The 16,528-nt window shown below is 44.1% G+C and overlaps 2 protein-coding genes across 2 annotated transcripts; one reads left to right on the forward strand and one right to left on the reverse strand.

Annotated features, from left to right (window-relative positions):
- The first annotated feature begins 4,747 nt into the window (after positions 1 to 4,747).
- Positions 4,748 to 8,055, forward strand: LOC133893536 (laccase-14-like). Its single transcript, XM_062334576.1, has 2 exons — positions 4,748 to 5,211; positions 6,191 to 8,055. Exons 1-2 carry the CDS (start codon positions 5,116 to 5,118, stop codon positions 7,811 to 7,813), a joined length of 1,719 nt encoding a protein of 572 aa, XP_062190560.1. The 5' UTR covers positions 4,748 to 5,115; the 3' UTR covers positions 7,814 to 8,055.
- Positions 8,056 to 8,203: 148 nt separating this feature from the next.
- On the reverse strand, positions 8,204 to 11,202 carry LOC133893537 (uncharacterized). Its single transcript, XM_062334577.1, has 6 exons — positions 10,579 to 11,202; positions 9,787 to 9,990; positions 8,906 to 9,563; positions 8,703 to 8,806; positions 8,525 to 8,584; positions 8,204 to 8,437 (listed from the first exon to the last, which is right to left on the reverse strand). The coding sequence occupies exons 1-6, from the start codon at positions 11,024 to 11,026 to the stop codon at positions 8,403 to 8,405; spliced, it is 1,509 nt and encodes a 502-aa protein (XP_062190561.1). The 5' UTR covers positions 11,027 to 11,202; the 3' UTR covers positions 8,204 to 8,402.
- Positions 11,203 to 16,528: the final 5,326 nt, after the last annotated feature.

Below are 16,528 nucleotides of genomic sequence, written 5' to 3' on the forward strand. Positions count from 1 at the left end.
TCAGAGGTCCATTGAGTGCAGTTAACAGGTAATTAGCCATCACCCTGTTGTCATCTCTGACTGCTCGAATAACAGTGGTATAGATTTGTAACCACTTATTTAGGTTGAGCTTCATATCATACTTCTAGATCGAAACCGCTTTGAACTTCTTAGGATATCGTATCGACCGAAGCTCATGCACAAAAACTTCATAGCCTCTGTCGAATTCCTCAGGAGGAAATGGTGGAGGACTACCACGCGTGTTCCTTCGACCAAGGGAGTTGTGTCGACCATCTCATCTCAGAGATCTGTGATTGTTGTAACGATGATCATCCTCATAGCGCTCCTCGTGATAGTTGTCTATCACTCTCCATAGATCATGCCGATCGTGAGGAATGCGGTTCCTTAAGTCTTCCTAACTTATGTGCCTATGGATAGGGCAGTTGAAATTCAACCCACATGGCTATGCTCGAGTTTGACAACCAGAGCTTCCCTTCTAAGATCCCTCGACCTAGGGATGTTTGAGTCCATTACTCCTCGAGCCATCACCTTGCCGGCTGGGGTGCCTAGAGCTGCTAGGGTTGTTTGCTCGAGCCACCTGGATCTGAGTTGTACCGAGCAAAGTCTTGAGTTGATTAACTGTAGGGGTTAAGGGGTTCGCCAGATCCAACTCGGGGAACAATCTTAAAATCATATGGGCACCCTGGATATTGGCTTCCGTGGTACTAAAAACATCGCTGCCCAGACTTAGCTATAGTCGTGCCAATGTTGCCCCATGGTTACTATCCTAAGGGGGTTCGTTCCTCGACCCTCGGACCACTACTAGTGGAGGCGTGCCTACCAGAAGTTGTCGTTGAAGACCAGGAGGCACCTGACCACCTACGGCACGTCGATGAAGTGTTGTGTCAGGGGCGGTGACTGGTGGTAACTCACCCACCGTGCCGGCATCTCCAGTGGTTGTTTCCACCACTGAATCTTCAGGGATTTCCATACCATTGTTCTCCATGGCATTTGGATCTCCCGCGTTCTGGTCGACGGGTGCGTCGTCGGCTCTAGCCATAAACACAAATCAATATGTTCGACTGCTCTGGCCATTGATGGAACCATCGTTGCCACTCTTGTGACTTATGTCGTCGTTCTCGATGTCCATGAACTAAAAGACATTAGGCTCCTTGGGATCCCACTCAAGGTGTCCCACCTCGCGGTACGCATCCAATGGGCTTGACTCAAGGATACCTGTGTGGATCAGTCCACCCTTATTGTCTCATCAGTATACCATAGTTTCAAAAGGGATCTCGAAGCCGGCGGGAGGTGATTCAAAGATGACCACCGCTGACTCAAAGTGATTGTAGAAGCCAGTGTAAAAAAAATCCAATGCAGATGTGAACCCGAGACTTGATCAATCTTGAAAATATAGAAGAAGTCCCCTACCTGGTGCACCAACTATAGAATATTAGTTCATGACAATATGATCGTAATTGAACTGGGGTACCTTCAAAATCAGGGATAAAGCACAAAATAAGACACACGATGTAGACAAGTTTGGGCCCCCAGCTAGAGTAATACCCTACGTCCTATGTGGAGGTTTATGTATATGTATTCTCTCTACTACAAGCAAGGTAGCTAGACCTATTACAAGGAGTAAATTAGATCTAAACTAAACTAGAGTCGAAGTCATCGAGTCTCTCTGAGGGTCTTGGATGCTTGCGTCGAGTTGCCTAGGTGTTGATCTGCCCTAAGTTGTAGAAGTTGTCCCTTGTCCATCTTCCTGAGGGTCTAGGTCCCCACCTTATATAGGGCTCTAGCACTACCCTGAATCCAACCGTAGTTGATTAGGAGTCCTCCATCTTATCGATTAAGGTAAGGCAGCCAAATCCAACTTGGATACTGGTCGTACTCAAGTCAGTTATCCCGATCAAGACCTTCCTAGTATGGGTTCTTGAAATCCCCGGATATACTGGGTCTTGCAGATTCGGGTCCGCAATATCCGAAGTTGTTAAAGATGCGAACAGGGTATCCCATCCATATACGATATACACCTTATGCGTATATACCTATAGTTAGATATTCGATATAGTGTTTGTGAGAACTTGTGCTCGAAATTGGTTGTTGGTTTTGTTCATGTGTAGGTGTGTCATGAGAACGAATATGGTCGGTGATAGAATTGAGACTAGGTTCAGGGAGGAACTAAGATTAAGACATACGAACTGGCAGTGATAATACTTCTGTAAATCCGAAGCCCATCTCCCTCAATCCACTCCCCCATCTCTAGAAATCGATACTGAGGGGTAGTGGCAGTCGAAGTGGTGCGTTGGTCATTGTCATCACTTCAACCATATCTACCCCTCAGGCTTGTTTTCCCCGTCTCGCGAGCCTGTCGCTAACCTCCAGCCACATTCAGCGCACCGACGCTGCCCCGTTTCCCCGATCCCGCCTCATGAGCCTTCTCCCCATCGCCCATCGCCCATCGCCCAAGCCATCTCCCCTTCGCCCGAGCCTGTCTCCGTCTCCCCAATTAAACGGGTGGCAAGTTGAGTGTTCAAAATTGTGACAATAAGCAGATCTAAATGAGTGGCAGAAAAATACATTCTCTTCAAGATGATTGTGTTTTCATCATTCATTTAGATTTACTATTGTCACTCGGGTAGTGCAAGATGTAAAATGAATGTTACAATACTACTCTACCAGAAACTCACCGACACAATCGTGCAATACTTCAATAAAGCGACTCTCAAGCCAGAGAACTCTTGGTAGAGCAATTTTGCAACATACATTCCTATTTATCATTGCGGTTTCAAGAAGATTGTAGTTTCAAATTAGGATCAAGGTTGAGCATGGTCTGAGCAATTTTGCACCGTAGGACACATTGATCATAATGTTGATTAAAATTACACTACAAATTTAGATTTAGATATAAAATACTCTACCACAAATATTTTGGTATGGGGTTTCTGTCTCAAGTTTGAGATCAAACTTTGAGACAAATCACTTTGCCAAAGAGTTTGCAGTATAGCATTTTTGCACATGTGGATGGATGATTCAGTTGGTTCAAGGCATGAACCGACAATGATAGTTAGGTTATCACTGCCAGTTCAAGGCTTGAACTGGTAGTGATAGTTAGGTTATCACTATCGGTTCCAGAGCTGGAAGTGATAATCCATTATTATAGTTGCCACTAATTAACTATCGGTTTTAAAACTAGCAGTGATAGCATGTTTTGTAGTAGTAAAACTTGACTCACGTCAATCCGCACAACATCACTCACACGAGTGTATTGCACATATCAAAACCACAAATATCATTATGCCACCATGAGCATATCAAGCAACATATTATCAACACATGCACATCAACATATGCAATAATGCTAAATCACTTTGTGATTTTGCCAATTTCCATAATAACATCAATTTTTCAACATACATGATCTCACACATCAACACAAATTTGTTTGCATGTTTCTTCTTTATTGATTAAAGATGTGGCTCCTCCCACATGTTTATATATATATATATATATATATATATATATATATATACAGAGAGAGTCTATTTTGTGTCTAGGCGCACTGTAGTTTACTATTGTACCGTCCTCCAGTTATAACTCAAACAACTGTTAATTACAATCCGCTGGGTAGACCAATTACAATCGCGCGTCCAGAAGTATATAATTGCAATATGAGAAACTAACGAGTTACGTTTTAGATTGTACTATGATTACAATCGTGTTCCTTGAGTTTTACATAATTAGGCAACGAATTCGTTAAAAGTTACGTCTGGTTGTAACTCAAAATTATATACTTTTGAACGAGCGGTTGTAACTAGAGTTTCTCGTTGTAACTCCCTGTCTTACAGATTGTAACTCTACTATTTTTTAATTGTAACTAAAGATAATTATAGTTGAGCTTATGTACATAATATATATACATACCATGTTGTAGTACTTTTCTAGCTTGATTGTGAGCACGTACGGCAAGATAGGCAGGAACACCATAGCCGTAATTCGCACCTAATGAGAGTTTCTCTGTAAGCTAGCATGTAGATCATATATATACCATGCGTCCAGCTAGCTTGCCCTGAAAAATTCAATCACGAAGGACGACATATAGGAATTCTAACTTTTAAGCAAAGATCATTAAAATCTGAGGAGATGGGGCGTCAATTCACGCTCAACTGGCTAGATCTGCAGAATATATAGAATTAGCAAGCACGCGGTTGGCTTAGTAATTTGTTAACAACACTACACTAGACTAGTGTCAAAATTAAAATAATAATTGTCGGCAAGTCGTAAAGCGCTTTCAAGGCAGCTGGGCATAGAGACCAAACCAAATAAACCGCTCTAAATAAGACCATCGGTGAATTTCGATTCCTTATCTTGCGTGAGTTGGACACGGCAACACCAACAGGTTTTGCGTATGTTTCTAGTCGTCCAAACGAATTATATTCAGCAGATTTCTGACAACCAATTCCGATATGATCTGATCGATCCTAGCTAGCTAGCTAGCTAGCTTAGAGACTGGATCATCGTGTTCTAGTCAATAAGGAAAGTTACAAGTGAACAAATTTGGTACTGCTACCAGCTAGCTAATATATATGTTTGGTGATGATGCATGGCATGATGGCTTGCTTGCAGAGATGCCCATGCATGCCCACAGTAACTAGCTGACAGTGCATCATCCATCCAATCGAAGACTACCTCCCTCCACCAGCTGCTTGTGGTATCAGCAGCAAGCAGCATGGGCTTTAATTCAATCTTCTGAGGCAATGCAATGCAATCCTGGCTCACAAACACTTATTAATGATACATTACTTGCAAATGAGCTGCCTTGTTTGTCCAAGCAACCTCCCTCCCCTTCCTATATATGAGATGATGAGACCAGCTGCTGCCTATATATGCATCTTCAGCTAGCATCATTATTCAGATATTACAAACCAAAACAAACACACATTGCAGCAGCAAGGCAAGCAGAGGCAGCAGCTTGATGATCCATTCTTGCAGCAATAATCGACACTCTACCTCCCTCCTTCTGGATTAATTTCACCTCTGCCTGCCGATCAAGTGCTAGCGGCTAATTACGTATATAATTATAGGCATCAGATCCAAGGAAGATCACGAGAGAGAGAGAGAGAGAGAGAGATGGCTCGGCCATTGTTTCATCTTGCATTTGCTGCTTTCTGCTTGCTCAGCAGATACTTGCTGGCTGATGCAGCCGTCGTCGAGCACACCTTCCATGTAAATCAATTCTTCACTAGCTCTTTTGTTTACTCCATCTCCATCTTCATCTCTGATGCATTATATATATATTAGTCCTAGCTGTATATATGTTATTGGCAATGCATATATAGTAATTATGGACTTATGCGTGAGTATATATGCTATGTGGTTCGCATGCGGTTACCATACGTCGACATATAGATGTAGTTATTATTCTGCTCCTAGCTACATATTGATCGAGTAGGAGTACTGGTGCAAGTCGATCGGTTGATCCAATGCAAGATCCACTCCACTCAATTGGTGGTTAATTTGCATTATAGATATATTATATATGTTTTACACACACTGACACACGATTATTGGTTAGCTACTCGTTAAACTGGTGCAGTGCGCGCACATTAGCAGGTCACACGTCTTTGCTTTTTGTTGGCTCAACAACAACCAATTCAAGTTAGCTAGGATATGATCGTGACAGATAGCAAAAGATTCCAATTGCTTCCTTCCTTGGTCGATGACTAGAGTAGGTTGTTGCTGATGTTGGATCTATGTACGTATTTATATTTCTATAAAATAGACGATTTATGATAGGTTCGAATGATTTTTACCGTATATCTTATACAATCAAACAACTCACAATCAAAGTTGGCCCCCTATCTTCTCTCTCTCAATTGTTTAGAAACTTCTAATCAATTTGAAAATCTTCAATTAATAGACGCTATTAGCATTAAAAAATACTAATACAATATGATTTCTTTCCATCTATATAGTGCATTCCTAACTTTTTTTTCAATTATTTTTTCCTGTGACATTTTTTAGTTTTCACTATAATATTATTGATTTCACGTGTGTAAAACACGTGCGCGGTTGCTAGCAGATGCTCTCATGGCTGCACTGCACTACACTTACCTAGCTGGAACGAGTAGTCTGTGCATCGATCGATCTGCTGAAAATGGAAATGGGATTCTGAATCAATGACCGTACCGAATGATGGATGCAGGTGGGCAACCTGACGGTGCAGCGGCTGGGGCAGACTCAGGTGATCACGGCGGTGAACGGCCAGCTCCCCGGCCCAAAGATCGAGGCTCGCAACGGCGACACCGTGGTGGTGCACGTCGTCAACCTCTCCCCCTACAACATCACCATCCACTGGCACGGCATCCTGCAGCTCCTGTCCAGCTGGGCGGACGGCCCCAACATGGTGTCGCAGTGCCCCATCCGCCCCGCCGGCGGCCGCTACACCTACCGCTTCAACGTCACCGGCCAGGAGGGCACGCTCTGGTGGCACGCGCACGTCTCATTCCTGCGCGCCACCGTCTACGGCGCCCTCCTCCTCCGCCCCGCCCCGGGCGCCCGGTACCCCTTCCCCATGCCCCACCACGAGGCCACCCTCCTCCTCGGCGAGTGGTGGAACGCCAGCGTCGTCGACGTCGAGAGGCAGGCCCTCCTTGCTGGCGGCGCGCCCAACAACTCCGTCGCGCTAACCATCAACGGTCTCGTTGGTGGTGACCTATACAAGGACGACCCCTACCAGCTCACCGTGGAGCGCGGCCAGACCTACCTGCTCCGCATCATCAACGCTGCGCTCAACTACCAGCTCTTCTTCAAGGTCGCCGGCCACTCCTTCACCGTCGTCGCGGCCGACGCCTGCTACACCGACCCGTACGACACGGACGTCATCGTCATCGCGCCGGGCCAGACGGTGGACGCGCTCATGCGCGCGGACGCCGAGCCGGGCCGCTACTACATGGCCGCCCAGGTGTACCAGAGCGTGGCCAACGCCACCTACAGCGCCACCACCAGGGCCGTCGTCACCTACGATGGCTTGCAGCAATACGAGGACTCACCGGCAGCAGAAGCTCCAGCGACGCCTCGCATGCCGGCGTTGAACGACAGCGCAACCGCGCAGAGCTTCTACGGCAGCCTGACCGGGCTGCTGCAGGACGGCAAGCCGACGGTGCCCCTCCACGTGGACACGCGGATGCTGGTGACGTTCGGGCTGGGCGTGACGCCGTGCGCGCCGGCGCAGACGCTGTGCAACCGGACGCTGGGCTCCGTGGCGGCCAGCATGAACAACGTGTCCTTCCAGTTCCCCACGACGATGTCGCTACTGGAGGCGCACATGCGGGGCGCCCCGGAGGGCGTGTACACGCGCGACTTCCCGGACAGGCCGCCGGTGATGTTCGACTTCACGAGCAGCGCCGCGAGCACGAACAGGGCGGTGATGTTCACGACCAAGGGCACCAAGGTGAAGACGCTGCGGTACAACGCGACGGTGGAGGTGGTGCTGCAGAACACGGCCATCCTGGGCGCCGAGAACCACCCGCTGCACCTCCACGGTTTCAACTTCTACGTGCTGGCGCAGGGCACCGGCAACTTCAACGCGCACAGGCACGTGCGCGCCTACAACCTCGTCAACCCGCAGCAGCGCAACACCGTCGCCGTCCCTGCCGGCGGATGGGCCGTCATCCGCTTCACGGCCGACAACCCGGGCGTCTGGATCATGCACTGCCACCTGGACGCGCATCTGCCCTTCGGCTTGGCCATGGCCTTCGAGGTGGAGGACGGCCCGACGCCCGACGCCGTTCTCCCCCCGCCGCCGCCAGACTACCCACAGTGCTAGTTAATGCTTTCTCTCGTCCCGTGCACTCAGATTCATTCCAGACTGAGACTCTACCGGAGCAGAGTAACCGCCGTACGCGCATCAAGGAGGAAGAAGAAACAATCTCTGCTCCATTCTTCGCCCTTCGCTTTTTTTTATTATTATTTCTGCCTCTCTTTTTTGAAAAAATTCCAGTTTCTGTTCAATTTCAGTGCTTGGTCGATTTTGCTTGGTTAATGTATAGCAACGAAATGTAAAAGTAATACGTCTGGGGCCAATCAGCAACTCTATGCTAAGAAAACAACCTCGGACTAGCAACTCAAGTACCAAACCCCCAAACAGCTAGTTAATAAACGAAGCATAGACAAATAAGATATAAATAGGTTAGCAAACTTGGAATCAGTAATGTAGCGTTAGCATTTACATGAAAATAAAATGCTAACAGATAAAAAAACATAATACTACAAGCATGCTAAAAGCAGTGCATACGCAATGCCCTCAGTGCAGTACAACTGGTCATTACAACATACTGTCATGAATTATCAGGCCATCTCGATAATGTCAGTCGTGCGGCTACATACTGTCATGTTTGATTTGGTGATGTGCAATTCTATCTGCTGCTCTGAGAAGCTGTGCGGCCCTTCACTGCAAAGAAATGACCAACAGCATGTTAGATTGTTCTTACAACTGTTGACTATTGTGCATCATGTTTAGAAACATGGCAAAGCATACCAGGGCTAACAATCTTTATCCTCTTAGTCATAGCCCTGACAGAAGTAACAGATGTAGCTCCTGCAGAGACAGGTATCAATATAGAATTGTTAAGAGCCAAAAAACGATGATAAGAATTTTTTTTAAAAAAAGCGAGCCATTGGAGGATCTTATATTCTTATTAGAGCCAGCACAAAACCTTGTGAATTGATTTCTTCAGTTGGATCTGCTGCCCCTGGCTTCATTGAATCCGGTAAAACTGGATCTGCTGTCACATAACCACACTTTGCAACAGGCTCTAGTCTGTATTTGTTCAGTTTGCACAGTGAACACATCTTAAGCATGCATAGTTTTACAAAGATTATAAATCCAAAGGTGACAAACAAAGAAACTATGTCATACCTTTGAACTTCAGCACTTGTGGGAGGATTCTGACAATTAACACCTTCAGTGTCAAGATCGAAGTCAAGCAGAAGCTCAGAAACCGAAAAATCGCCATCAAATATATCGAGATTGGTAAAATCAATTTCAAAGTCGTCTTGTTTGTCTCCATCAGAGGAGGTAGAGGCCTTCTCACAAATCTGCTCATTTGAACCTTGCCCTGCATCAGTACTGTCAAAATTCAACTTGCCTTTGACATGTTCCCTTTTCGATGACTTGTGAGTGGTTGATTTCAAAGGGGAGCTGACATGGTAACTCCTCTCAACAGCATAATAGGCGCCCCCTTTGAGAGGACTGACAATAAGAGTCTTGGATGAAATTATAGAGCATTGGGAGGAAGCAATGTCCTGTTGGACTTGGGAATGAGCATTTGCAACCATATATGATGATGTCCTTTCTGTTTGATAAGCAGCGGGTTGTTCTTCTACAGGATGACATTGTTGTGGTGTGCAGGAAGACGAATGGACTTGAGATTGGAGTGGCCTGAATAAGCTTTTTGCAACAGATGAAGTGTGGATAGGAATTTTTGCCATAACTGAATGTTCAGCTGAACTTGGTTGAGCAGCGTTCTGCTCTAGGTTATCAATCGGCGGTTGAGAGTTTACAGCTACAGCTTTACCTGGGATTAGAGCGTAGCAAGTTAATATACTTGAGATGGTACAGGAAATTAGAATTTGTTGAAGTAAACAGGAATTTTTAATGAACCTATTGATGGTACAGGAAATTAGAATTTGTTAAAGTAAACAGGAAATTTTAATGAACCTATTGTGAAAATCAAATACCTTTTGTATGCGAGCTTGTAAACAGGAAATTTTAATGAACCTATTGTGAAAATCAAATACCTTTTGTATGCGAGCTTGTAGCGGGTGCAGTGCAGGATTTCTTGGAGGATGAAGTGGTCTTTCCTGCAGACTTTGTAGCCTTCCTTTTTTTAGTGGGCAAAGAGGTGGCAGCTGGGGTGCACATATCTGATGAGTTATGGACAACAACTGCAGTTGATGTATGAGCATAGTGATGTACGACGGGTGAAGCATATCCAGCAGTGCCTGCAACAGCAGAGAAGGGGCAATGTAAACTTTTTTGGGGGATAATAGAAGGGCAATGTGAACTTGATGGCTATATATTACAGCTGCAGAGAATAGAATACTTAAGTTGAAATTCCATATCTACTATACTGCGTATCTTTGAATTAAGAAGGACTGATTGTTTGGTCTTAAGGCCGTTACAACGGCGGCATCAGCCACCCCGAGAGAGACAAACCCAGTAGTTACTGTTATTTCGTTAAGTGTAAGGACCCTGGAAGCTGCGGTCCAGGACTGTTGTATCTGAACTTTGAATGTTTTTTTTTTTCCTATCTAATGTAAAAGGCAGCGCTCCTGCCATTTCCGTCAAAAAGAGAAGCAGAGGCATATGAATGTAACTGCAGGAGTAGAGTAGAATGAATCTTGGGTTGCAAACAGAAATGCTCCCTCCGAAAGTAAAGTACGGGATGATCCTTTGTTTCCTTGGTTCAACAAATGTGTTAGTGAAATCGAACGAGTGCATCGCATACAGATGAAGCTAACCATGGTACGGTACAACATTGTGTTTGGAGGACAAAACAAAACGTCGAGCAGCTGGGGTGCGACGGTTACCTTGAGAAGGAGGAGAAGATGAGGCGGCAGGTGCAGCGACGAAGAGCGGCGGGACGAGCGGGGGCGAGGAGGGCTGAGCGCCACCGGGGCCGGCAGGCAGAGGCACAAGCATAGGAGGTGTAGGAGGAGGATAAGGGGAAGAGGAAGAGTAGTAGGTGGAGACGAGGCTGTGCATTGCGTGCATTGCGGAGTCGATGGCGATGCGTGCCTCCTTGAGGGCGATGTAGTCGTGGAGGATGTCGGCAAGGGGGAGGAGGCCCTTGGGGGCGGGCTTGTGGTGGTGGGGCTTGAAGAGGTGGGCGGCGTCGGAGCGAAAGGCGGCGAGGGCGGCGTGGAAGCCGTTGTCGGCGAGGTAGCGCTCGACGAGGAAGGCGACCTGCACGGGGGTGACCTTCTTCTTGCTGGTAGTGTTGGGAGCAGCAGAGGTGGAGGGAGTGGGCGGCGCCATGCCCGTGGCCGTGGCGTTGCTCTCGCTCTCGCCCTCGCCCTCGATGGCTGTGTGTCTTGCTCTCCTCCTCCTCCGATTCAATTCAGTTCGCTCTCAGATCTGCCGTGCCGGAGAGCAGGGATGGGGATTTGGATTTGGCGGGGGGGAGGCGGTTTTGGATTGGGAGGGGAGCCCGCGTGGAGGGAAAAACGAATCACCGCGCTCCCGCTCCCGCCCCCGCCATTTTCTTTTCACGAGGGGAGCGAGGTTGGCCATCGTGGTCTGGGCTGGGCTAGCCCAACAAATCTGCTGCTGGGCTGGAAATGTGATTTTTTTTTTCCCCTTTTGAATTCGGTATGTCATGGATCACGAGTTGTTCCATCTATCGTCCTAGATAAATTTAAAAGAGAACAGCGTGTAGCTTGGTGGTTGGGTGCGACGGAATTTATTCTCCCATAGGATGCACACACATGCGCGTTCAGTGGTACTGCTTGTTTCCGCGTACTGGAGGTCTCGAGCCTCTCATTCCCTTCCTAGCATGTGAGTATGGAGTGCGTCCTTTTTTACCCTCTAAAAAAGATAAATTTAAAGATGAAATGAAGTGGTACATTCATCATGTCACTAGCAACTGCACATGTGCTTCACACAACTAGAATCAATTCAAGATATGGTAATTCGGATAAGTAAAAGAATATAGCATAACAAAAAAGGAATTTGCATACACGATGATTGAATCCATGCGGTCGTATGATGTGGAGATGGATGGTATTGAGGAGACGGTTGTCATCGATCAACGGAGGTGGTTGGTGTTGATAAGATGGGTGCGAGCTGATGAGCAGAGGTTGCCAACACCTATCCACGAAGATGATTGACGTGTGACTGGAGTTAAGCTTGTTGCATGTCGATCCATGTAGGTGGTAGTAGGGATCGGAGATTGTGGCTGAATTTTGAAAATAGACTACAAAAAGGAAAGAGAGCACAATCTTTGGAGATCTTATCGTAGTTTTGAAAAGATCTTATCGTAGTTTTGAGAGAGAGGAAGAAAAGGATACAACGTTGATTGGCTTTGGACTTTTATTATGTGATGATCATTTGTTTTGATTTTAAGTTTTAGAAATAGAGTGACAAAAAAAAAGATCACACTACAATCAAGGAATATGATCATAGAGCACACGTGGGAAGTACGTTGATTGTTAATCAGATAATTGATGTGACTTTTCATATTATAGGAGAGGAGAGTAGAGGAAATGGGGGACCAACTTTAATCATAGGCTATTTAATCGTGTAAAATATACGATAAAGATCGTTCGAATCTACCACAACTTGTCTATTTTACAAGAGTACTAATGCATGTAGGTCAAATTTTCATCCTCCCATGTCGGATGGTTTGTCCATTCCACCATGCTACATGGTTCACAGAATCAACTCAATTCTCATCTCCAAGTTTTACACCAAACTTAGCCTGGTTTTACATGAAAGACTGAAAATTAGCTAAAATATACAAACAGAGACACCAATTCAATTCCCATCTCCAAGTTCGACATGGATCTCGTGAAGGTGCATCTAACCCCTAAGTATGTTTTTGGTAATTAATGACAATACATATGGACTAAAAATTATGTTGAGAATTGTTAGTGTGTTATCTTCATAGGTGATACATGGATGATTAAGTATGAATTCATTGAGGAATGTCATATGATCAAGAGAAATGCATCAAGATGAATGAGCACTAGGTAATGCTCGGGTAAGTTATGGTAATACCTATGGACTAACAATTATATTGAGAATTGTTTGTAGGATATTCCATAGAAAATGCATAAAGTGATAAAGCATGGATTCGTTGAGTAATGACATGAGATCAAAAGATATGCATCGAGGTCATTGAGCTCTAAATGATGCTCATGTGAAGAAGAAGAAGAAGAAGCTAAAGAGAAAGAGACCTCATAGTTTGAGGATGGTCTTAAGAATATTGACAATAAGCGTGAAGACCAAAGCTGCTTGTGGAGATCAAGTAACTAAAGATATGAAATTGTCAATTGAGTTTTATGGACTAACCCATGTGCTATGTGATTGAGAGTAAGTTGGGGTTAGATTCTATATGAAGGCAAATATTGAATTGAGATATTAAATGTGCCGAGTTGGAAGAGCAAGATCAAGACAAGTTTAGTGAACAACTTGTGTGCTTAATGCTTGCGAGTTCATACCTCAGTGGTGAACCGGATGAAGATGGTGTGAAAAAGAAAAGTCTTCCATGCTTGGTGTATAGGAAGTAATCAAGTGAACTTCATCAAGCTTCCGGAAGATCAAGAGATGATCGAGATGGGAAGTGAGGATGAACATCGTCATCAAGCTCAAGTGAAGAGTTGATGATAATCAAGAAAAATATCGGGACTCGGATGATGTGTTTGTCAAGTCCAGCGGGATGGCTAGCTCAAGGCAAAGGTATAAAATGTAAGCCTTTTTTTTTCAGGTCAATGGTGATTAGAGAAGAGGAATGATTGGATTAATAGGATAAATACCGTACTATTCAGAGGGGTCTTGACGATTGCTTGAGTTTTACCAAGTATTGATAAGCTCAATCTTGCATGTGCATACTCTCTTTGGTAGGATACTATTGTTTGCAAATGGGTTTTGCAAATAGTTCAAGTTCTTGTTTCTACTCCGTGTGGCATGTCACTAAGTTTGCAACAGTAGTTTTCAAGTTGATGTAGTGAATGCATTAACCCTTGGTCGCATGGAACCTTTAGGTTGCAAATTTGTTTTGCAAAAGTTTAAGGTTCATGTAGTTCTCATTAAATCTTTGAACTATGTTTTAGGTTTGATCCAATGGGTTTAAGGTCAAACAATCAGTTGGGATGTGTAGCCATCTTAATAAACTTTCTATAGAGTCCAAGATCATCTAAATAGGACATCAGGTTCAAAAGTTATTGTCGTTTCTCGAAGTGTCGCAGTGCTGTTCTGGAAGTGGCGGTCCGACCGCCAAGAATTCCTGTCTAATCACTAGGGTGGTGATCTGACCGCCAAGATGGCGGTCTGACTCCTAGAACTAACAGAGAACTCTCATCTCTCTGGATCGGGTGGCGATCTAACCGTCTAGGAGGTCGATCTGACCGTCGGAGCTTGCAGAGAACCTCTATTTTCCTGGAGAGGATGGCGGTCTGACCGCTAAGAGGGTTGGTCTGACCGCTAGAAAGGTGAAAATGTTGTAATGGCTAGTTTTAGAGTCGTTGGTCTAGTGGCGATCCGACCGCCATGTAAACTGTAGTCTAACTGCCAGATGCACAGAGATGTTAGCTTTTGGTATAACGATTAGTTTGGGTAGTGTGGCCTATATATACCCCTTTCCCAGCGACTTGGAGAACAATTTCTGCCCCTATTGAGCATACTTGAGCTAAGAAAAGTCATTCCCACATATTTGTGCATGTGTTGTACATACAGAGGATTGTGAGGCAAAAATCAAGTGCATTTGCATTAGTGATTGAGCTTTAGGCACTTGGTGAGAGTCGAGTTCTTCTTGGCTTGTTACTCTTGGAGGTTGCTGTCTCCTAAATAGCTTGGAGATAGTTGCACCGTTGAGCCCTTCAATGAAGCTTATGAAGGAGCCACGGTGGTGATTGTGAGGGGTTTTGTGCACGTCCTGCCGGAGAGGTAAAGTGCAACTTTAGTGGAATCGAGGTAGTGAGTGGTTCATTGGATTTACCAGCTCAAGATCAAGTTGCTCATGGAGAGCATCTTCTCGTGATGAGAATTGCATACTTGATAGAGGAACGGTTAAAGGTTTGAACCCACCTCAACATAGATTAGGGGTCATAAAAAAATCACCGATAACACGGGATAAACTTTTGGTGTCATCTCTTGTGCTATTTACTTCTATATTGTGATATTTACTTTCATGCAATTTACCTTGTGCAATTTATACTTCTTGAATCATAATTACTTACATGTCACCCTAGGTTGCAAATCTTGACATAGATATAGAATTTGTCACTTTGTTGAAGCATAGAGTTTGAGGGCTTTATATGTGTTGTAACCGATCATTTTAATCTCGTATCTTTATCGGTTAAACTAATAGATAGTTTTTAGAACCCCTATTCACCCCCCTCTAGTCGGCCTCTTCAATCCTACAAGTGGTATCAGAGCTTGATCTCTTTTTTTAGTGGACTTAACCGTCCTGAGAGAAAAGAATGATGAATAGTTATATAGAACACTCCAATGAGGTATCTTTATTTGATGGTATAAATTATGCTCATTGGAGAACACACATAATTCCTTATTTTAAGCTATAAGTTCGAAAATATGGTGGATCATAGATGTGGGCTTATCTTATGATTTGGATGACCATGTTCCAACAAAGGACAAAAAAATGCATATATCTTGATGTCATAGCTACTAATACTTTATTTAGTGCTTTGAGTGTAGATGTGTTCTATGAGATATACGATTTAAAGAGTATTCATGACATGTGGATCAAATTGCAAGAAAAATATGATGAATCCAACATGACGAATGATGATTGCATTAATGAGTTGGTGATTTTGGATGATTCTTCTATCTCAAGCTCTAACAATGAAGATGATTGTTCTTCTTCATGTGCCTATGTTGATGAGATTTCAACTCCATCTACATCATCACATTATTTTATGGCCAATGGTAACAAGAAGGTAGAAAGTGATGATGATGATGATAATGATCATGAATATTCTTGTGATGATCTTGTAGAGAAGTAAGAAGGTATGGATGAATATATTGGCAAAGAGAAATCTAAAATGAGAAATTTAAAGAATGAAAATGTTTCTTTGAAAGATTTATGTGATAAGCTAAAGCGGTCTCATGAAGATCTCAAGGAATCTCATGAGAAGCTAAAAATGTCTCATGAGATTCTTAGTGAAACTCATGAGAAGCTCAAAGAAGCTTATGATTCTCTTGTTATCAATGTATCTGAAAATATTAAAGTGGACATAGGCATTACATGTGATTTAATTGATGATATGCCATGTGTATCTAGTTCATTCATTACATCTAAAATTGATATGTCCACTTCTTATGATGAATTACTAGATATACCTTGTAGCTCAAATTTGGATGCTAGTTTTTCCTTTATGCATGTTAATACTAACCTTGTAGAGGAGAACGAAGAGCTAAAAGATGAGACCAAGAAATTAAAGAAGAAACTAGAAGGATGCTACAACTCGAAGACCGCTCTTGATGATATCTTGAATTATCAAAGAAGCATAGATGATAAGAGTGGACTTGGTTTCCACGCCAAGAAAAAGGAGAACAACCGAACAAGGCATAATAGAAGATATCAAAAGAAATATCAAGATACAAAGAAGATGAGCAAGAAAGAAGAGAAAAGTCTTGCTCACATTTCGTGTTTCAATTGCAAGGAAATGGGATACTTTGCCTCAAGTTGTCCTAGCAAGCTTGATGAGAAGCCAAAGACATCAAAGAGGCAAACCGACAAGAAGCAAAATAATGTGACTAGAAGCAAAAATATGACTTGTTATAATTGCCGAGAGAAAT

The sequence above is a fragment of the Phragmites australis genome, chromosome 15 (genome assembly GCF_958298935.1).
Source record: "Phragmites australis chromosome 15, lpPhrAust1.1, whole genome shotgun sequence".
Classification (NCBI taxonomy): domain Eukaryota; kingdom Viridiplantae; phylum Streptophyta; class Magnoliopsida; order Poales; family Poaceae; genus Phragmites; species Phragmites australis.

Bases quoted from the DNA above. Each gene is read 5' to 3' on its own strand.
- LOC133893536 (XM_062334576.1), top strand. From the start codon at position 5,116: ATGGCTCGGCCATTGTTTCATCTTGCATTTGCTGCTTTCTGCTTGCTC. The intron at 5,212-6,190 runs GTAAATCAATTC...TGATGGATGCAG, and splicing joins TCGTCGAGCACACCTTCCAT to GTGGGCAACCTGACGGTGCA.
- LOC133893537 (XM_062334577.1), bottom strand. From the start codon at position 11,026: ATGGCGCCGCCCACTCCCTCCACCTCTGCTGCTCCCAACACTACCAGC. The intron at 9,564-9,786 runs GTATTTGATTTT...CTCTAATCCCAG, and splicing joins TACAAGCTCGCATACAAAAG to GTAAAGCTGTAGCTGTAAAC. The intron at 8,807-8,905 runs GTATGACATAGT...GAACAAATACAG, and splicing joins ACAAGTGCTGAAGTTCAAAG to ACTAGAGCCTGTTGCAAAGT.